General features: G+C 41.5%; 1 protein-coding gene across 2 annotated transcripts in view; it reads left to right on the top strand.

The window, feature by feature from the left end:
• Positions 1–23,152, top strand: part of atad2b (ATPase family AAA domain containing 2B) — a 46,985-nt gene that overhangs the window by 1,021 nt on the left and 22,812 nt on the right. The window contains exons 2-24 of one of the 2 annotated variants that reach the window (XM_086061511.1): positions 762–919; positions 1,389–1,420; positions 1,520–1,646; positions 1,942–2,041; positions 2,111–2,234; positions 2,311–2,454; positions 2,543–2,618; positions 2,705–2,806; positions 3,477–3,588; positions 3,660–3,775; positions 4,215–4,389; positions 4,462–4,550; positions 4,675–4,834; positions 6,278–6,368; positions 6,603–6,911; positions 7,507–7,660; positions 7,834–8,020; positions 8,096–8,281; positions 8,912–9,047; positions 10,387–10,580; positions 10,654–10,813; positions 14,583–14,705; positions 16,718–16,906. In XM_086061511.1, the coding sequence (XP_085917637.1) occupies positions 762–919; positions 1,389–1,420; positions 1,520–1,646; positions 1,942–2,041; positions 2,111–2,234; positions 2,311–2,454; positions 2,543–2,618; positions 2,705–2,806; positions 3,477–3,588; positions 3,660–3,775; positions 4,215–4,389; positions 4,462–4,550; positions 4,675–4,834; positions 6,278–6,368; positions 6,603–6,911; positions 7,507–7,660; positions 7,834–8,020; positions 8,096–8,281; positions 8,912–9,047; positions 10,387–10,580; positions 10,654–10,813; positions 14,583–14,705; positions 16,718–16,906 (3,244 nt within the window). Of the gene's footprint in view, positions 1–761; positions 920–1,388; positions 1,421–1,519; positions 1,647–1,941; positions 2,042–2,110; positions 2,235–2,310; positions 2,455–2,542; positions 2,619–2,704; positions 2,807–3,476; positions 3,589–3,659; positions 3,776–4,214; positions 4,390–4,461; positions 4,551–4,674; positions 4,835–6,277; positions 6,369–6,602; positions 6,912–7,503; positions 7,661–7,833; positions 8,021–8,095; positions 8,282–8,911; positions 9,048–10,386; positions 10,581–10,653; positions 10,814–14,582; positions 14,706–16,717; positions 16,907–23,152 lie in introns of both variants that reach the window. The other variant, XM_086061510.1, reaches the window with a different exon arrangement.

The following is a 23,152-nucleotide window of genomic DNA, read 5'->3' as shown; positions in this document are numbered from 1 at the left end:
AAGGGTACAGAAAGAATCAAATTGACAAACACGCGTTTAAAACCTAATAAAAGAAGGAAGTCAGTGTAATAGTAAACAATTGTCTTGACGTCATTCTACAGAGACATATGCTTTACAGAAATAAATAATGAAAAACACACACAAGAGAAAGAGCAATAGAAAATACAAAAAAGTTAATCTAATGGCAAACAATAAATAAATACAGAGTTACCACATCTTAGAATAGCATACAGAAAGAAAATGACATGTAACGGTAAGCATGCAGAAAGAAAGAGAAGAGAAAGAAAAAGTCATATTAAACCATCACAAATCATCCTGAGCTAATTACCATACAATACAACGGGACATAACGTTCAGACACAATGATTCCCAGTTGGAAGAACCATGACCTTCGACTGAGACCTCTCAGAACATCTGTCGTAATCTGAGTTCTCCCTGTTTAAATGAATAGCTCTCAAAATGTTTCAATTTTCTCAACTAGTGTCTCATCATGTTATGTTATGAAATCTGAAAGTGAACGAATATATCTGTGTTATTTATTATTTTAATTTGGGTCTTCCTTGGTTTACGATGGTCTTGACATACCATGTTTTGAAGATACACAAGGAACATGTGAACTCGCTTGTTGGGGGCCTAAGAATATAGCCACTACTGTACACTAGTACTTTGTACTTTTTTTTGGGATTGCTTTAGGTTTATAGACAATGATTGTCAAATGGCATTTTCCCCACACTGTTAATGTAATTCTTTTGCTGGACCAGAAGGAGATGAGCAGTGATGTGAGTAGTCCGCGGCTCAGCCCGCCTGCCAAGCGGCCCCACAGGCAGATGACGTCGGAGCCTAGCTCCAGCGACACGTCCCCCTCGCCCCAGACCAAAGGCCAGAGGGTTAGCTGGGATATTCCCACCTACCGCACCAGGTCAGCTTGCTTAATGTTATTTTTGGTAATCTTCGTCTTGAGTGTAATTTCAGGACGAACCTCAGATGTACTCCAACCTTAACAACAAGTGTACTTAATTTGACATTTTCTAAACTTCAGAATTCCTGTGTCCAACTGTTAAATATTTCAGTGTTATTCACACAACTTAATGTTGTCTAACAATGAGCTAAACATCAAAATTTGTAACAGGTGTTTGATCCTAAATACTGTTTAAATACTAATTCTAATTGAACCAGGAAATGTATTGTTTTATTGATGAAACACCTGTTGCGAATGATGCCATTCAGCTCTTGGTTAGAGAACATTAAGTTATGCAGAAACGTTATAGTGCATTTTATGTTCATCCTGAAATTACACCCAAAAGCCCAATATCCCTTTTGCGAGTAGTGTACCATGAAATAAGTGCAACAAGCCTAAAATCATATCCTGTTTTTTTTTTTTTTTCTAGGCTGTCATCTCGTATCATGCAGAATGGGCACGGTAATATTCTACAGGGCATTAAATATAATACCATACTTAGAAAGAATTCTTAATATAATTTATTATTATTGTATATATTTTTTTGCATTTATGCTATAGGCCACATGGGCCAGGGTGACCACTCGCGCATGAACGGACACGTGGAGCTGAAAAGGAGCTGCCGTGTCAGGAAGAGCCAGTTTGAGCACCTCAACCAGAGTCTGCTGTTTGACCAGCTGGTCAACAGGTGAGCAGCCAGGCACGATAGCCAACACCCCCCCCAATTTAGCAGAATTGCACAGCGCCCGATTAGCTAACAAGAAAGAAAAAGAAAGAAAGAAAGAGTAAAACGCCAGAATTACGCCCCAGAAGCAACCAATCTCAATATCTCCCCCCCCCCCCCCCCTCATGTTCTGTAACTCCCAACATTTTAGTCCAAGCTGCTATGAAACCTGCCAAAAGACTTGTTTTTTGTAATGCTTCCAAGAATCCCCGTCTTGCCAGCCTTCAGTCTATCACACTATTGTTTGATCGTTGTGCAGCACCGCTGAGGCAGTCCTCCAGGAGATGGACAACATCAGCAGCATCAGGCAGAACCGTGAGGTGGAGCGCCTCCGCATGTGGACCAGAGACACAGAGGAGGTAAAGCTAGGCTTTTTCCCTGAAGTTTCAGAGCAAACACTCTTCTACTATAATCAGATTTTCTTTCAGGAAAACATGGACATGTACTCTCGGGTGAAGCGGAGGAAGTCCATGCGACGCAACACCTTCAGCCTACCTGCGCACCACAAAGTCATGAGTAAAACGCAGGAGGAAGAGGAGGAGGGCACGGAAGGTAAGTTCCTGACTCACGCAGGCAACTCTTTATGAATCAGCTGAGTCTTGGCGGTAAAATGTTTACAAACATGCAGAATCTCACGGGGAGGAAGAGGAGGAGGACGCGGAGGATGAGGATGACGAAGGGGATGAAGCGGAAGAAGCAGAGGAGGGTAACGACAGGCCGTATAACCTGAGGCAGCGCAAGACGGTGCAGCGATACGAGGCGCCCCCAATTGGTAGCCAACATGCTTTTCATTTGCAACTTGTTTTTTTATAAAGGCACGTGGTGATGATAACCAATCGCATCTCGTTTTGTGTCCTCAGAACCAGTGAACAGGAAGCAAAGCAACCCCACACTGTTTGACACCCACAGATCGCCAGCAAGAAGAAGCCATATAAGGTGAGTGGTGCTAAATGCTGCGCTAGCTACACTTACTGATGCTAACTTAATGACTTTAAAAAAATAATAAATTGTTCCTCCTCCAGAATAAAGAAACACGCCATCCACAGCAGTGACACAACCTCATCCTCTGATGAGGAACGTTTTGAGAGAAGGAAAAGCAAGAGCATGACGCGCGCCAGGAACAGGTGAAAAGATACTTATTATTTTTTTTTTCACTATATATTTTGTTCTTAGATTTGTCACATAACACGATATTCTGTGGGTATTGAAAGATCAGTCAAAATGCTATTACGGCTGCCGGGGAATTAGTTAAATTATCCAAATAAGTATCCAAACATTATATATAAACATTGTTTATAGATCTTACTAGCTGCAATATTAATTGTCTTACTTTTAATCTTACTATGTTTGTTTTTGGATAATTTTGACTCTGGGCATGTTTATTTAAAAGTAGAAATAAAAAAATTGAATCTAATTATTAACTACATTACTAGCCATTTAACTTTACTGTTGCGGTAATAGCAATAAATGCTCCAGGGTCAATGACCTGATGCATGTTTGATTATCAAAAAGTGTTATACTGTACACTGATTACACTTTTAAGCCATGCAAAAGTTAAATAACAAAAACAAATTCTTAAACCGCTACTTTTTAATGTTTTTTTTAACTTCAGTTTGACACACACCACACGACCTGCACACTATTATAATATTTCATGATGGCGAGCCTCATAATGAATTCATTGCGATCAATATTGGGGGAAGAGCCTTATGGTGGTCAAATGTCGATTTGATCCATTTTCACTGTCGCTTGTCTGTCGACATCTCCTGACTACCAAACTTGTGTATATCACAGATGTTTACCCATGAACCTGACAGCAGAGGACCTGGCAAGTGGCGTCCTGCGCGATAGGACAAAAGTGGGGGCCAGCCTGGCTGACGTGGACCCCATGAACCTCGACACCTCAGTGAGTGAAGTCATCTCCCAAAATGAGACCTTGTGGCTGTCATTTTTTAAAAGACACTTCCTCTCCTTCAGGTGAGATTTGACCAAGTGGGTGGCCTCGGGAATCACATCCAGTCCTTGAAGGAGATGGTGGTGTTCCCGCTTCTTTATCCCGAGGTCTTTGAGAGGTTCAAGATTCAACCTCCACGGTCAGTTTAAGGCTTTCTTTTCATAAATGACTTTATATTCACTCGCTACTGCTGTTTCGCTAGCCACAGAGTTTAAATCGGCTTACCTGTTAGCTCATTAAGATCATCACTAACACTGTGAACTTCAAATTCTCCACACATTTTAATTTAAAAAACTCTTCATTCTACGCTTGGCGCTGCTGTTTTGTTTAGCAACACTGTGGAAACGGCTCGGTAGTCAGAACAAACAACAAACTAAGTTTTTTTTAAATTCTGCTATATATTTTAACTAATTAGAAAATTGAGGTGTGTATTTGATGAGATGTTTATAATAAGTGAATTAGGGCACTGTTTCTATTACAGAATAGCCACTATTTGAAGAAAATAGAAGCTGGATTGAATTTCTGTTATTGTTGATTTAACTGAATGTACTGATTTCTGATGAATGTCTTGTCCACAGGGGGTGTTTATTTTATGGCCCGCCAGGGACAGGAAAAACGCTGGTGGCCCGGGCCCTGGCCAACGAGTGCAGCCAGGGCGAGCGCAAGGTTTCCTTCTTCATGCGAAAAGGCGCCGACTGCCTCAGCAAGTGGGTCGGCGAATCGGAGCGCCAGCTGCGTCTCCTCTTCGACCAGGCGAGTCACATTTTTAAACACTCTTCAAAGAAAGGGATGGGGCTTACAAATGTTGCTTATGATCCTGATCAGGCTTACATGATGAGGCCGTCCATTATCTTCTTTGACGAGATCGATGGTTTGGCTCCGGTTCGCTCCAGTAGGCAAGACCAGATACACAGGTAAAAATAACATTATGGTGAAACCGAAAGAGATCCTTTGGCTAGTTTTTTTTTTAATACTTTAAAAAAATATATAAATCTGCTGTCTAATTACTGATCCACACTAATCCATGTCTATATTTAGTTCCATTGTGTCCACTCTGTTGGCCTTGATGGACGGCCTGGACAGCCGCGGGGAGATAGTGGTCATCGGTGCTACCAACAGACTTGACTCTATCGACCCGGCGCTGCGGAGGCCAGGCCGTTTCGACCGGGAGTTTCTGTTCAACCTGCCCGACAAGACGGTGAGAGATGCCGTGTTGGCATAAAGAGTTGCAACTTGTTGCCAATTATAACATGCCAAAAATGTCTTCCATCTCTCTGGCAGCAACCGCTGCACAACACAAAGTAATTAGTGTTTATAAGGGCAATAAAAGGACATTAAGAATCTGTCGGGTTTGTGGACTGGATGTCCATACTTTCATCTCTATGATGATGAGGAGTAGAGCTAAACTGAGACTAGCCCAACAGCGTTCTGTTTGTGCACACGCAATTAAAAAGTCACTTTTCCCACAAGATGCAAGGCCATAATTTACTGTTTTGTTAGGACACACCCAGAAACACGGGCTGCCCAATCACAGCACATCACCAAACCAAGGTTCGGCACTACATGCAGGGCTTTGTTGAATTCCAATAATCACAAAGTTGAATTCTTACAAAATGCGTTACAATTTCCTGAGGTTTACTTAAGTCATGCGTGATTGTGCAAAACATCATCATAGCAAGATTTCGGTAAGCGTGGCATAATTTCAGTTTATCCGTCAGCCATTCATCAACTCATTGGATTTGAGAATATTTTATGGAATTTGAGCCAACCTCATGAGATTTCCTCAAGTCGGCTGGACGATTTTGTTATATCAGTAGTCTGTATTCTGTGTCCAAGAAGTAGTTCTCACTTTTAAAAAGATTGGGGATCCCTGATCTTAACGTTGCAGACAGTTGCACCAGCGAGCTTGGAACAATTTTAAAAACATGTCTCGTGCAAATAAAGGGCCCTCTGGACATGTTGAAATTCAGTTTGCCCACCTGAATCACACAATACCCAAACCTTGGCCAAGTTAGGCACCCCAATCCACAAAGTGATGAAAGAAGATGAAAAGCTCCACATTCACAATAGCGAGCATTTTGCTTCTTGACGTCTGCCCATCAAAGAGGATTCCTCCGTGGGTGATGCAACGGGCTCACTTCGGCGGCGGCGCAGCTCGCCTCCAATTCTTGTGGCGCTGTCGGTTTTAAAATAAGAGCTCGAGCAATCCTCCGCCTGTTTTACTTGTGATGAAACTCGGCCATTGTTGCATGCTTTTATTCCCGGCATCTTATTCAACATGCCAACTCTATTAACTCCCGACGGCTACCAGAGAATTCTTCCGTCTCAATTTGTTTATTCCTCATTACATTTGTTAGGGGAAAAAATACTTGACTGTATATAGAGAATACTTAAAGAAAATCTCTCATAACCAGAGTTTTTTTTTTTATCTTCTCAAACTCGTGATATATGGCCACATACAAGTAGACATGAGCAATAAAGTAGCATCCTTACAATCATATTTCAGTAGTGTGGCTTTCCTATGTTTCACTAAGTCTTTTGGGCCAGGTAGCATAACTGAAATGTATATTTTATATTACACCGTCATGGTAATGTTACCTACTTGCTTGACGGTATTTATTTATTGTATCTTTTTTTACAGGCCAGAAAGCACATCTTGCAGATCCACACACGGGACTGGAACCCCAAATTGTCTCAGCCATTTGTAGATGAACTTGCAGAAAAATGTGTCGGTAAGAAATCCCCCATAACCACTTAAGTAGCTTATTTTCTTCACCACAGAAAAAAATAGTAATAAAAATAATTCCATAGTTACATGGATGATCAAACTCAACTATGCAGGAAATGTTACATTTACAGCGACTTCCAAAGTGACATTTTCAGACTCATCATTGTTGTGTGAACAATTTTGGAATTATTATCGTCAATATTACTCCAATTAATTGCCGCGGTGTCCGGTGTTCCAGGCTATTGTGGCGCCGACATCAAAGCACTTTGCACAGAGGCGGCGCTGGTGGCACTGCGCCGCCGCTACCCTCAGATCTATGGCAGCAGCGTCAAGCTAAAGCTAGACGTGGCCTCCATCGTGCTGGGGCCCACCGACTTCTGTCGGGCCATGAGGGCCATCGTGCCGGCCTCCCAGAGGGCCCTGGCTCCCCCGGGGCGAGCACTGTCGCCCATCCTCAGGCCCCTGCTGACCGGCGCCTTCTCATTGGTGCTCAATGCTCTCATTCGAGTCTTTCCCCATGCTCAGTGTGCTGACAGGGACACGCACGGTAGGCAGAATTATGATGTTCACATTTTTCTACAAAATAAAAGCTGCAATTGCTTCAACTCTACAGTATTTGTGTGCATTTTCCCATGTTTTTCTGTAATTCTTCAGTGAAGCATGTAAATCCTAATGACAAAATTTAAACACATGCTGAAGGTAATACATTTTGAAAATGGGTTTCGCGAAGTTCCAGTTTAAAGTCTTAAGACTGAGGGGAAATGGCGAAAATTGCCCTAATAGTAATTTTAACATAATATGGGAAAATAGTGTCGAAACTACTACTTGGAAGTGTTGGACTCAGCCAAGCAATGTGGACAGAGGAGGGAATTGGGTAAAAAATGAATGCAATGTTTTTTTTTTTTTTGTTACAATGCAGAATTATGCAAATTAAAAATCTTGGAATGTGGAAAATACTAGCTCAAAATAATACAATTCTCATTTTGAGTCTAAATATATATACACTGTCTGAATTTGGACATATAGCATTAAATCAACTAATTGTATCTATAAACGTGTAGTAAGTTTTGCATGATTCTGCTCACAGACTAGTTACTTTATTCAGGTTTTTTTGGTCAACTTTGCTTACATGTGTGTAGTAGGCAGTGACAATCAACTCCTCCAAGAGGACGTGTACAGTGACGATGACGAAGACAACGCTACTTCCATCTACGAAGTCCAGCCTGCCTTGTGCCCCATCAGTCCGTCGGCATCTTCCGACTCCACCGTGCGCAGGACTTTTATTAATTGCTCTTTGTAAGTTCAATATTAACAGACAAAACTTCATCCATCCATAGCAGCATTTTGTTCCCTCCCTTCACGCCACCAATATCAGGGATCTACTGTATTCATTCATTTCAATGGACAGTGGGAACAGTGTTCCCCATTGACAGCCCCCCCGTTAATGAAGGGGTCTTTTCTCCTTGCAGTTCCCCCCACCAGCAACCCACATCGTACCGGCCCCGTCTGCTCCTGGCCGGCTCTCCCGGCTCGGGACAGAGTTCCCACCTGGCCCCTGCCTTGCTGCACCACCTGGACAAGCTGCCAGTCCACCGCCTGGACTTGCCCACCCTCTACTCCACCAGCGCCAAGACGCCAGAGGAGTCCTGTGCTCAGGTAACACACATACATACACAATCACATAAGCAAGAAAATTCCCAGTTGGGTCCTTGATTGGTTCCGTACTTTCAGGTTTTCCGCGAGGCCTGCCGTAGCGTCCCCAGCGTGGTGTTTGTCCCGCATGTCTCGGAGTGGTGGGAGACGGTGAGCGACACGCTAAAGAGCACCTTCCTCTCCCTGCTGCAGGATGTGCCCTCCTTCTGCCCCGTCCTTATCCTTGCCACTGCCGAGACATCGTACTCGCTGCTCTCTGAAGAGGTGAGAACGTGGCGAGAATTACTTTTTTTCTGAGAAGCGTGTCATTGCATTTTTACAAATGGAGGGTGCCAGGTCGACTTGGAAAATCGCAGTATCAGAAGTAGGATGACGACACCACCATTCTGAAACCTCTGTAGTCCAGCATTACTCCAAATGACATTCAGATGCTTATGTTCCGTATTAATCTAGATATCATTGATGTCATGCCAGTAGAACAGGTGTTAAATTACACACCGTCATGCATTATTCACCATCTCCACGTGCCCGCACCCTGCAGACTTTATCACCATGAGCAATAGCCAGCGTCATTACTCACTTTCCTCTGTGCAGCTACATCATTCCCCTCAAATTTACCCCCCATTTCTCCTCCGTTTTTAAAAATGATTACCCACTCTCGTCCGAGGTAAGATTCCAGAAAGACCGAGAGGCGATTCAAACGTGTCAAGAGATAAGAGAGTGGATTGATGTGAAACAGGAAGAAGAGGAAGAAGTAGCTTTGTCAGCAAAATAGCTTCCCAGAGGGTGCTGCAGCCTTCAACTCCCAAGCAAAGAAGCGGCCAATTGAAATTCAACTGTTGGGATTGTATTGCCGTTAAATACGATTAATACTTACAAAAAAAATTTTTTTAGGTGAGGAGTATGTTCCAGAAGACCTATGGGGAGGTGGTCACACTGCAGCCTCCAGGCGAAAGAGAGCGGAGGAGCTTCTTCTCCGACCTGCTGCTGGTCCAAGCAGCCAAAGCTCCACCACGCCTCAGGAATACAGGTACACGCAGACAAATAATGGGACACTTGGCCAGTTGTTTGTATTATGAATAAATCCCATAGGAAATCATCCTAAATTATTGTTGAAATGCGTATTAACCACTATACATGTAAAATCATAGCTTAGCGTAAAATATTAAAACATTAACTTTATTGTGTGACTGATGCATTTCTATTTCATCCCTGCTTAATAGCACAGAATCTCCCAGTGATTTTAAAGCCACAGTAAAAGGAAAGCTAGCATGTCTGTTCGAATGTTTGCTTATCCAAGGGCAGTGTAAACACTCAGATTTTGTGCAACAGAGCCGTATTAAAGCTAAAGAAAAAGCCAAATACTTTCTTCAGAACTTGTCCTCATGATGCTTACCTACCAGAGGCCATTCAAACTAAAGTGTTATACATATTTTCTCTGAAAATGTAGGTCCATTTCTGAATTTTACCACATTTAGGCAGCTCTGGATGTGAACATAATTATTTAACGCTGGCCCGACACCCACTGCGAATTAAGAAGTCATGGACATTGGCTCTAGAGGGCAGTGTTGGTCTGCATGTGTGTGTCGTTCCCTCCTCAAACCTAAATATGTACCTTCAGCTCCAAGCAGAGAAGCACACATTGAGCTAAATGTGTGTGTTGGCCTCATTCATATTCTGTTTGCATATGTGAGCGCTAAATATTTGGCCCGCGAGGTGTATTACGTGGCTGGCAGATATGCACAGGATGTAAATGTTTCCCGGGTTAAAATTGCCTTCTCGCCGCCCCACTTTGCCCCCCCATCACATCCTCATCCCAAGCATTAATCTGTCCTCTGCTCCTGCCCTGCTCCATCATTCAAGCGCAATATGGGATCCCCAGTCATCCCCCTCCTCGTTGATACAAGGCTGGGGTCCTTAGGTCCACTCTTGGGGGTCCAACTTGCAGCAGGAAAAAATCTGCGAGAAGGGAAGTGACTTGCGAGTAACGGAGCTATTATCCCTAATTAGAGTCAGGGAACTAACGCTCATGATGGAGGTGAGGTGCCGTAGGGGCTTCCTTAGCTTGTCTCCTCAGCCTACAGATGGAGCCTGGGCAGTGGACATCGGCTTTTCCTTACTTGGCTTAATCACTCTATACTTCTACATCATTTATTCAGTGCAGGGATGTGTGAACCTTTGTGCTCAAGGACCACATTTGAGGTCTGCATGAAATTCCTGACTCGTGCCTTCCGTCGACGAGCGTTTCAGTTCAGCAACAACAAAGAATGACACAGTTTGAACAAAATTGAAAAGGGTTTCACTTCACCGCTCCCAGCGTTACAGTCTTACTAAGCGATGTTTACCATTTTTGCCTTTGTCCCTGGTAGAGCGGTGCGAGGAGGTGCTGCCGGTGGCCGATGCCCCGGGTCCCAGAGTGCTGTCTGCCGAGGAGCAGCGTCGCCTGGCTGAGCAGGAGGAAAACACGCTACGGGAGCTCCGACTCTTTCTCAGGGACGTGACCAAGCGTCTGGCCACCGACAAACGCTTCAATATCTTCAGCAAGCCCGTCGACATCGAGGAGGTGAGGACAAAAGCCAAAGCCAAGGATTTTTGTTCTTACTTTTGTCACAATCCAACTATTGTGCATCTGTTAGGTGTCTGATTACTTGGAAGTGATTGGAGAGCCCATGGACCTGTCCACCGTCATAACCAAGATTGACAAGCACCAGTACCTGACGGCCAAAGACTTTCTGGTGGACATCGACCTTATCTGCAGCAATGCGCTCGAGTATAATCCTGACAAAGATCCTGGAGGTAAGACGAAATGCATGGTCACATATTTGATACATACAGTCGTCAACTTTTCCTTTCAGCTTGTCTTGTTAGGGGTTACCAGTTACCACTGTGTGTTATCCATGGAAGGTTATCTTCTGCTGCCTCCTTTCTCAACATCAGATGTCCTCATGTTTTCCCTCACTACATCTTTCAACCTTCTCTTAGGGCTTCCTCCTGTTCTCTTTTGTCAGAAGCTCCATCCTCATCACCCTTCTACTGATATACTCACTAACTGCCCTCTAGACATGTCTGCTTCCTTTCCCCCCCCATAACATCTAACTTTGGTGTCCCCCTGATGAGCTAATTTCTAATTCTAATCCATCCTGGTCACGCCGAAAGAAAACCTCAACATCTTAATTTCCGCCATCTCCAGCTCGGCTTCCTTTCGTTTCTTCAGTGCCACTGTCTCTAACCCATATATCATGGCTGGCTTCATCACTTTCTTATATATGGAGATTCACCTGTCACCTGCTCCAGGGTCCAGGTGTTATTTTTATTTTTTTTAAATGTACTGAAATGTTGTAGCTTCATTTTGGTGAAATCTGCAATACAATTAAAAAAACACTGTTGTAGTAAAGTACTTAATATTATCATATTATTTTACATTTCATAATGCGTAATCAATCAAAAATTCTAAGAGATAATGGATGCGATTAGTGTTGTGAAGTGTAATACAGATGTGCTTACGTCAAAATACTATTACAAATTCTAAAAATGGATTAGAAATGTACAAATGCATTAAAAAAATACACATTTATTGTAACCAGTTCTTTTCCACGCCTGCTAGTTGAACATTCTTCACATATTTAATTAATAGATGATTATGAATTCTGTCGATCTTGCAAAAGGATTTATTGATGCTCTACCACCCTTGGACGCACTTTTTCATTAAAAAAGCGTTATCGAAGCAAAGTTTAGCTGAGATTTTAAATATATGAATACATAGTAAATAATACACTGTAGTCCAATATATTGGTGAAATTCCAGGCTGTAAAACATTACTTGGCTTTAAAAACATTGTAGTATGTCAGATTTTATTCACGTTTTAAAATGAGGTGACATTTCTATATTGTACTCTTGAATCGGTTCTAGAAATAGTTCTGGATTAGTTAGTGACAACCGTGAAACACACACGGTTTCCCTTAATCAATCTGATAGTTTCTGTAGTTGCGGGCCATTAGTGATTGAGTGAATAAACAAAAAAAAGAGACTTAAAAAAACTAAATCTAATGACTTATTAAGTGAGCCTACAGGCGCGGTAATTACAAAAGCTCCTAGCGCCTTTTTGTACATGACGGAAATTCAAATGAAGAAAGTCACTTCCCCACTTTCCCGTTTGCCGTGTAGAAAATGAGGAAGGCTTGCATATGCATGAAAATTTAATCTCGTCTCTTGTCTCACAGCTAGAATTGATTCCTCCCCCCACCCTTTTTTCTTGCCGTCTTGAGCGCCCGGAACATCACAGAAGACAAATGTATGCACAAACATTGAAAAAGGCCTGTTGTTTGCTTACACATTCATCCATATTTTGTGTACGCTGGTGAAAAATGTCCACGCGGGCTTAAACAGAACATTAGTGACAGCGCCGGAACAGAATGATATGAATTGAAAGCAGCGTACAGTGCGAGTAACTATTTTAATTCTCGCTTCGCCTGCGATGCTTAATGGGAAGCAGTTTTCTGCCAGGCCAAATGAATAAATTATATTGTGCCGTCATTTGTCTGCATGCGGGGGTATCTAGCAAAGATACACACTAAAAGGGAGAAAATACAATTATACTGTTTTAATAAAAAGGGTTTTTCCTGTGTACAAAATTCAGAGGCGGCCACCTCCACCTTGTTTGCTTGCCACCTCCAGCCTGAGTGACTGATAATAAATGAATGCTTTAACATGATACTAGTCATATTCTTATTGGAACTAATATTGTTATTAGTGAATCATGGAATTATTATATGTTGCCTGTAAAAAATTTAAGCGAGTCAGTTGAATTTACAGATTACATGCACGTCATGGCGCATGGTCAGGATTAGGGATGTTTGATACTACTTTTTTTCCAGACCGATACGCAACTCTTGAGTAGTCACCGCTACTGATACCAAATACCGATACCACTAGTAAATACAATTCCCAACCCATAAATGATTTTAAAGAAAGACCTGTATATCCCAATATATTATTTATCCTTAAAATTGCATGACGTTAATGGCAGCTTTGTATTCATATAATTTCTCATTTCTTGTCCCTGATTGTAAAACGGCCGCAGTTGGGCGGCCGATAATGGTATCGGCACCGCCTTGAGTACACATAACCTTAAAATAAGACTGTTATTGGCACCGATACCGATACCGATACCTGGTATTGGTAATCACTCATCATAGTCAGGATGATGCCACCTCAGCCTCAATTTGAGCCAGGTAAAAGCCTGAAAACAACATGAACCAAGTCTTGATAGTTAGTTTGTGTACTATGTGGCCAAATCGTGGCACAATTAAGCCTTCAGTTATGATAGGAAGTCATTATTAGCATGTTGGTGGGCTGTTTCTCCTGCGGAAAAAAAAAAGTGAATTAAAAATTTGCTCTCCTATATATACACCTCGCCACGCCCCTTTGAATCCCAAATGGAATCACTACCGATTTGTGCACATGCCTAGTTTGCCTAATACTAAAACAAAATATACATGCAGAATACAAAATCTGCATGTGAGGCACAGGTATTTTGCTTAGCAACCTCACATTCTAAACTGTAGCACCTTTGACTTTGAATGTTTGTGGCTTTAAATGGCAGGGTGTATCACTAATACGTCAACATAAAGGACGTTTTTCTACTATTAAGCAAAGTAGAAGTGCTGGTAAGTACCGGGTGGTAGTAGAAAGAGACTTGAAGCAGGCGAGCTCCCAGCAGGGCAGCTGTCATTAGAAGCCTCTGAAAACACACACATACATGCACACACACACACACACTCTGCCTCCATCACCATTACGCAGCCGTCGTCCAATTAGACAAATGCTGGCAGATTGCGACCCCTCTGCCGCCGCTTCCTACCTCCGCCTGCCTGTAATGAGAGGCAGCCTGTTTACAGTGGATACGCTTTTAGCCTCCTTCTTCAGCGCGGCCCTTCAGTCACACAAAATGGGGGATTAATGATGCCCGGGTACATCAGAGACATGGTGTGCTGAAGAACACATGACTTTTTTTTTAGCCCCAAAACAGGAAGTTAAATAATAAATTGTTGTTTTTCCAGACACTGTAAATCCCCATATATTTGTGGTTCACTATTGACAAATTTACATATCCACTTTTTTCTGCTCTTTCTGAAACTCACTAAGATGCCACAAGGTGCTGCTGAAGCAGTGTCGAAACAAAGTTAAAAGTTGTTGTACTAAAGTACGGTAGTACAGTAATGGTTTCGCAGAAGTACATGGCCTTCCACTGCTGTGTTTCATTACCAAGTGTACTTGTATTATGTATGCATGTATTCTACTCCCTACAGTGACCAATGCGCGCGCATGCAAGAAGGAGCAACATGCTATCTATCCATTCATATAAAGCATGAAATTGTATTACTGCGTTTTTCTATACAGTGAAATTCTGTAGAGTGTTAATTTAGCTGTGGAAAAAAAAAGCATGTTAATTTAGTTTTTGAGGGGTGGGATTGGATTTATGGCATTTACTCACATTTCACGGCAGGACTTTTGACAATTACATCACAAAATGTGAAGACGCATGTTTTTCATTCTGTTTTTGCAGACAAGGTGATCAGGCATCGTGCATGCAGCCTCAAGGACACGGCGCACGCCATCTTCGCCTCTGAGCTCGACCCAGAGTTCGATCGCATGTGCGAGGACATCAAGGAAGCACACAGGAAGAAGGGTGAGAAACTTTTAACATTTTGACTTTTGGCTATTGAATACATTTTGGCTATTAAATCCCTCCGATACCCTTGTGAGGAATAAGCGGTTAAGAGGATGGATGGGTGGAATCCCTAAGATCAAAGACGGACTTCTTAGTAAATAGGGGACATCTAGAAAGAGTCTTCACGGTGCTCAACTTTTTCGCAGAAAATTGCCCAAACACAGGTGTGCCAAACTTTTGAGTTTTTCCGGTGCAAATGATTTCAAGGCCTCCACTGTATTTCTGCTTTGGCAGCAGATTTGGTTTCGATTAGGTGCGATCCAGAAGATGTTAAATGATATATGCGAGTAGGTCTTTTTTTTATGGATCTCGTCAAATATTAAAGTGTTGAGGCGTGTAATGGTATGCAAATATTTCTGTTGATGATCGCCCCTGTAGGAATTGGCTACTTAGCAACGTTGCTTAAAGTAACCGCAATATAGTTGTTGGAAACTTACACACAGTGTTATACAGTGTGATATTCTGGAGCTCAGCCTTAAGAAATGTTCCTGAACTTGAATTCCTTGCAAACACATAACCTTGACGTCTTATTGATTACCGACTTGAGCCCCATAGCTGTGATTGCACCACATCCGACTGCAAGTGTGTACTCTGTCATGTTTGATTATACCCTTTTTGTGAACTTGATGTGCCATGAATATTGCACGAGCCAGAGATCAGCCTCTGAAGGAAGGGGAACGCAGTGCTTTTAAATATTTCATTCTTTAGTCAAGGTCCTTTTTATAAAGCTATCAATTAGCCAAGCCGTTTGTATGACACTTGGGGTGTAGCGAACGCCTGGCGGCATGTCTGGGGTCTTGTCTGACTTGAGAAAGTGTGTGAGAGGTGATAAAATAAAGGTGAAAAATAAGAATGTTGTGATTCAGAGGGCTTCAATAGAACGACTCCACCTCAGTTTTTAATGTCCTGTAACACTCAAGCTGTCAATGTAAATTAGAAGGCGAAGGCACACACTCGTAAGATTCCACAAGGTTTGGATGTTAAGTTTGATGCTACCATTTCGGGGGCAATTCAAAAGACAAAGACTAATGCAAAATCCCCCAAAACTAAAATTTTTGAACTAACATTACTTCAAAAATCCCCCAACCGTTCGTTCCACTGCTTAAAATAACAGTACTGTTAATATCCCAAAAGATGTATGCGCTAAAGTGAATGTAAAACTAATGTATATCCCCAAAAGTTGCAGGTTAAATCCTACTGAACGTTGCATGAGTTAAAAATAGGTGACGGTTATTCTCCCACAAGATGCACAGGTTGAAATAAAACGATAAATTAAGCCAACTGAAAAATACTAGGGATGCACGATAATGCTATTTTTAACCGATACCGATAAACCAATAATTTAGAAAGTGTCGATAACCGATAAGTAAGCCGATAATTGTTTGCAAAATGAACTTGAATACAAATATAATTTTGAGTCTAACATGGACAAATACATGTAAACATTGTGTAAAGCACCATGAAGCAGAATTGTATTGATATCTCTGCTTCAAAGAAAACCAGTAACTCATTTCGAGTTTGCCAAAACAAAACAGTCAAGTTTAAAAATAGCAATAATTTCTTTATTAACTGGTTTATCTGTAGGATGTCAATTTGGTCGATAATTGCAGATAATTATCCTAAAAAATACCCAGAAGTTGTGCAGGTATGACTGCCGTAAATCCTCCCCAAATTTGCACAGGATTAAATAAGACAACATATGTAAATCCTTTAGCAACACTGAATTAGGTAAACTTGTTTAGTAAGACGAGACTCCTGAAAAAGCCTCATAAACCTATGGCTGGAAATGCACAGGAAGTCCGCCATTTTGGTTTGAAGCTGCCGTTTCGAGGTCAATTTGGCCAAAATTAGTCTCTTCTTCCCATTTCCCTCTGGTGATTGATACTACTAATGTAATGCCACTCTCTGCATAAAGACCAATATATGTGTATAGTGTACTTCCTAACCTAATTGTCTGTTGTGATCTGCAGACCAGCAGACGCCAGCTCAGCCTGCAGCACCAGTGGCGGCGGCAGCTGCATCAACAACGGCATCACCATCAAAAGCAGCAGCAACTCCTCCGAGTGCTCCCGGAACCAGGAGGAGCCACGGTGCCACGGAACAGCAGGGCAAGGCCAGCACTCAGGGCGAGGCTACTGAGAATAAACCATGCACCCCCAGTGAGTACCAGTTTTCATTAGCTGCCTTTGTCAAGTAAAAAAATAAGATAACAGCTGTTATTGTCATTGTAACTGGAACGAGCGACGCAAAGGTAAGTCAAACAGCAGATCTATTTTTTTTTTAACATTTGTACTTACATCTGTTTAAACAAGTTATCTGCTGTAAAACATCAAAACACTCACTCGTACCTGTGTATATTCTTCTCTTCTTGCATTCTTTCCTTCTCAACAGCCCCCATTGAGTGCTGTCATTCTTTTGGAGTGAATGTTATTTATTTAACCCTTATTTATCCATCTTAGGCAAGTTGCAATACTGACCTGGCAGCAGACAGCAGAGTAAAATAAAGAAAATAAAAATACATGAAAACAAACTTAACAAACACAAACAACAAACTAAAGAGTCTGATACAGTTAGATAATTACATAATACATAGCATTTTATCAAAACAGGCTAAAAACGGCAATCATTAACTTTTAAAATTATATTGGGATGAACGAGGTGAGTAAAAATCGCAAAAAGTATAACAATTAAAAAAAAAAAATAATTAAACACATGGAAATTTAATAAATAAATAAAACGCAAAAATATACAGCCATTAATAATAACAAATAAATAATATAATATCTCTCCAAAATACAAAAGCTATTGTGAAAATAAAGCAAAATTAAGTATTATTTTTCATGAGTAAGAAAAAAAATAAAACATAAAAAATAAGAAACGTCAACAAAATGCAATCATTTTTTTTATTTGAAACAGCAAAAGAAAATAGAAAAAAATATGTATTTTTCGTCCCAACCCATTAAAAATTATTATTTTCCATCAGTTCTCGGAAATGCAGGGAAAAAAGTCATTTCTTGTGTGTCTAAACAGCGGTCAACTGTGCCCCATTATTACAGCACACCAGATGTATATGACACACACACACGCGTTTACACACTGAAACACAACACACTGTGGGGAGTCGACGGAAGCGAGCAGCCTCATTAGCGGGGTCCTCCCCTCTCTTAACCACTCGGAACATGACCACACCGCGGGGCCATTACATGACCACCTGTGGCAAACGGCAGGTGTGAGGCAAACTAATGGGGATGTCACTTCAACCGCTCGCATGTTAAGTCACAAAATGCCCGCTAGCCCTCCTACAGCAGGCGATGAATGACAGTCTGCCAAGTTTCATCTGTAGTCCCTCTACCCAACACAGGGGGGTGCTTCTTTTCCATGAGCAGCATCCCAACTGAGCCTCTGTAGACTACTCTATCTGCTCCTATAAATCAAGCCAAGCCAGATCCAGTACTTTAATTATTCACACATTCTTTTTTATTAAGAACGGGATGGACATACAGGAAAATGAGGCGATATCACAGTCTTGCATGGACAGTCGGTATCATATGATAAAGTTAATTCAGAAGCTTGTCGCGCAGACTCATTACCAAAACCCTCCGTCGGAAGCGTCAATTAATTAGGCTAAGTCGGGTGATTAATTTGTGACATTGGCACCCTGTTCTCACCTGGAACTCCTCAGCGGGGCAGCTATTAGGCTAATTGATCAGTGATTGTGCCTAATGACATGACAGGCTAAGAAGTGCACCCGATAAAATTCAGCAATGTCCCACACAGGTCTCGTTTTCATTCTCCTCGTTCTACTTAGAAACATGATGTTTGGTGGGCATGCCTACCATGAGTAGAGCCACAAAAAATCTCAAGAGCTCCCTTTGGCTCACTTCCTTCCTAGGATCTATCTCTCAATCTCCCGCACCATCATTCTTCCTTCAATGAAGAACAAGACTGAGACTCTGCTCCAAGTGGAGGAATTAAAAAAACATTATACCTAAATAAATGTTTGAAAAGGAACAGTTCTAAAAGATTAAATTCTACTCTATTGTTCTTCAAAATTAAATACTACTAAACTTTCCTTAACACATTCACTCCCAGCCATTTTCACTGACGCAATCCCCTTCGCTCCCGGCTGTGTTACTGGATTTTGACTGATTTTGCAAAGCCCACAGAATATTGTGTTCAATTGCTATAAAAACATGGAACCTACCAAAAGAAAGATTATCAGGGGAAAAAAACTTTTATTTCTATCTATTTCCGTTTTGCAGCAATTAGCATTAAAATATAGTTAAGTTTCATCATTATTCACAAATTTGTTTAAAACACTGGGAGGAAAAAACCTTTTTGCAACATTCCCTTTTAATTTAAGCTTTCTCTTCAGTTCAGAGGCTTGTTCCATTGCTCTCTTCTCACCGAGACTGGCCTGTGCCATTCCGATACAACAAGCAGCGACAGTGGGGATGATGAGGGCCACTCAATATTTACACAAACACTTTTTTGAAGGCTAAGTATATTTGTGGAGCAGGTGTGAAAAGCACTCCTGTTGGCTGGACAAACCTGGTTGCGATGGATAGATTGCGTGGGAAGACCTTGAATGGACGGAATAGGTTTTCAGTGCTCCCACTTCCGCTTGCCACTAGCTCACTCACACAACAAGGGTCGAAATGCTCTCCATCCTCCCTGCCCCCCCAGGGCCATTAGCAAGGCCCCCAGCTCAGGGTTCACGTATGGTGCATCACCACAAGGATCAAGTTCATTGCAAGTGCCATCCTTTCATTTATAATTAAGTCCCCCCCTTGCTCTCCTTATTCGGCTGGGAGTTTTTGCTTGCTCACATCGGCCCCCGCTAGTCCCTGGCACGATTGATTGTCACATGAGATATTTACACCAGATGAAACCTTTTTTTTTCTTTTTTTGCCATCATAGAAGGTTGACGAGAACCTTTCCTTACACAAGCATCGTCAGTGTTTGCAAAAGAGAATTATAGTGATGCCGACTCTGCATAATGTCTCCTCTGCATCAGTCAATAGCCTGCCCAAGGCAACAGCCACCAAGGTTTGCTCTCTTGTGGCTGGAATACCGCTGCGACCCACCCCGCTCCCCGCCGCGCAACTTACATCACATTAAACGGGCGTCTCTCCTCCCCGGTGCCAATGTCAATCCATCGCCAGGCCTTGATAGGATATTTAAAGTCATAATAAACACCCCACTTCCTTTTATATTAGGCTGGAGTAGTTACTGCATAAAAGGATGGCCTAGATTTGATTTCTTTTCAGATCAAAAAGGACAGCATCCAGGAAATGGTTTAGTAAGAGGACACTTATATTTCAGAGAATACAAAGCGTTGTTGAAGATAATTCCGCTTATTAGAGTTTTTAAATGTTGTATTTAAATTAGCTTTTCCATTTAAAAAAAATATATTAACTCTCACTCTCTTGCCATCACACACAAGGACTATACTTGGCCAAAGCAAGAAGTTCAACCTTGTAGTGTTTCTATGATTCTCAATTCCCCAATAGACAGACCCAGAGGTTTTAGGAGATTATTTTGCAGTTCAACCGATTTACGGTGGTCATGACAGTAGTAAATCAAATACATGACATGAATCTTCCAGGAGAAAAGAAACTCCAAAAACGAACCAAAATTTTGCAGGTGTTAATACCCAAGAACTCCTAATAGAGTATACGTTCTCAATGATGGCCTCAATCATTTATAATGAATGTACTTGTATGTCTTTTAATTATAGCTGTCACCAAAGTCACACTAGGTGGCTAGATAGTCGTCCCATTACTCCCTTGGGCAGTTAGCCGCTCGCCGCGTCAGGCTAACTCTGTCAGTGGTTGCAGGAAACACATTTTGGCAGCTTGTTTGCATTATTAACGTCGCCTGCTACCGACGTCAGGTGACAAATGTACCTTTTTTCTTCCTTGGGGAGCTAAAATTAGAACACGAACAGCAGGCTACAAAGAACCTGTTTTCAGTTTGAAATTGCAACTTTAACGTCCGAATTGGAATATGCATTTCTCTCTACAAAAAAATTGCTTCTCAAAGGCAATCTGGCGCCAAGTTTAGGTGCCATTTGGTGGGCACAAATGCCTCTTAGATGGTTGCAGCGCCAAGTCAATGAATATAAATCATCACTCTATTTTTGTATTAAGATGCACATCATATTACTGTCTACTGTTATGATTGTGTATTTTTCCTTTCCATACATCACCGTGTGCTACCACTTTGTGCTGTGTGTATCCACTTAAGTGTTTGGTGGTTTCTCCAAAGTCCTTATATTATGACCATGCATGTCAAATATTTATTTCATAATGTAATAATAAGCTAGTCTGCACTAGGATTGGCTGATCAATCATCCCATTTCCAATCTGAACAAGTTTCCTTAGGCAGTTTTATATTTCAAGTCATTTTGATTTTTAGCATTATTGTATTTGACATATTTTGATTAGCGCTTTTGAGTACAAATCACCCACTGCAATGCCGCCAGCATTGTAATGGAGCCTGGTTCGGTTGAGTTATAATTTGACAGGAACATTTGCACAAACATTATTTGATAACACTTGATTAGTTCACTCGTGTTCTGTACTTTTCAGTTTTGATGTGGGACATCAACAAAGCTAATGAAAGATGAACTGAAAGTTTTTGCAATCAAACCACTGCTCTCAACTACTCAATTTTGTTTTACAATTTGTGGCAGAGCTTGGTCCCTGTGTAGAATCCCATACCAAATTGCTATCCAATCATCAGCTACTGAAAAGTGGAATGGTTTGGGAAGAATATCTTTATAAATAAAGATGACTTGACTTGACTAGGAAAAATGTCTACGGTACCATTTAGTGTAAACAAAGCTTTAGCCTCTTTACCAGCCTTTTTTTCCACAGAGATTCACAGTCTTTTTACAGCTCCCTTTCATTGCAATTATGCTAATATGTGTGCTATGAACATTTTATTTCTATTATGGTTGTGGTCCCGTGGCTGTTGAGTAAATTTAGAGATACAATTAGTTCACACTGCACATTTTCTCAACCATAACAATAGGGTAGACAATAAAATCAGCCACATATTAGTTATTTGACCATGCTAGCAGCCTTGGCACGCCACCCATAAAGAAATGTTGCATGACATGTCGTACCCCCCCCCCCCCCCAACCCCCACACCCACCGTAGCAATTTAAAATGCGTGCCGACTGTTTTTAATTACTTGAAATTACTGGGAGAACCTCACTTATCCACACTAATCGGCGGACACAGCCATTAAATGCTGCGCCGAGGTGCATTTTTCTCTCGCACATAGCTGCCCTGCTTTGCAGCGAACGACTCATTAAGACGTGTCATTATAGTCAAGGGCAGCTCGGCAATTCATTAGCTTTTTCCAGTATCTGACTCCTCGTGCAGTTCATTGTTATTCATCAAACCATTGCATCTATGGTACGCCGGTTACTAATGACCCCCGTGCTCTTGTAGTACCAACGTCACAAACTCAAAGGTTTAAAAAGTTTCACACACGCGTTAACCCTTTTATGTTTGGTAGCCTTATCACGATAACACGGTCTGTTAGATCTGTAGTCTCTCCTTGAGGCAAATCTTTTCTTTTTGAAGGACACATTGTTTGCTGAAGAAATCTTTTCAATCACCTTTGAAGTTAAGAAAACAATTCTATGATGAAGGAAATATATTCTTGAATTCATTATATGGATGTTGACTGATGGTAACAATTGCTCAAATTTGAGCTTTCTTTCGTGATTATTGTGCGTTACAGCATGCGTACTAATTCAGGTTACGTCGCCATACAAATGGAATGTTGATTAAATTGGGACTCCATTGTATCTCCTAAATGTAGTTGTCACATTATTATGCATCACTTCTAGCATGCTTTCTTGTCGTAAGTTACTATTTGACTATGAGCCAGGGTATTTTGAGCCATTTTACGGAAGAGCACAAAAAAGAACCACAAATATACTAGTGTATAGGTTGCACAGAGAGAAAAAAACGAATAGGTGATTTTTGTGAATAGCAAATAGGCAGGGCAGGGGATTGATTACTGTACATTGATTAGTTGTGAAGTTTCATTTGATCCAAATATTACCAAACCTACAGTACTAAAAAAGGGAGGCATAATTAACGTGCAGAGATAGTATTTCGGAGCAACAAATACAAAATTCATGACCTGGAAAAAAAATCACCTTTTATCACCCCATACGTATTCAGGTCAGGCTGACGTCTATTAAATGGTGTCTGCAGCTATCGGTGCATAGCGGTCTCATGCACCACAGGTAGCGGTTAAACACAGACTGTTAACCGAACACAGAAAAGGGCGGAAAGCTAGGTGGATGCCCCTGAGGCGGACCATGCCAAGTTCAGTTAACTACTACCTTAGTGTTCTTATGCAAGAGATTGAAAATGTGT

The sequence above is a fragment of the Leptonotus elevatus genome, chromosome 18 (assembly GCF_054856555.1).
Source record: "Leptonotus elevatus isolate MCC_2025b chromosome 18, RoL_Lele_1.0, whole genome shotgun sequence".
NCBI classification, from domain to species: Eukaryota; Metazoa; Chordata; class Actinopteri; order Syngnathiformes; family Syngnathidae; genus Leptonotus; species Leptonotus elevatus.
The sequence above is the reverse complement of the archived record's forward strand: the minus strand, read 5'-3'. Positions and strand labels throughout refer to the sequence as shown.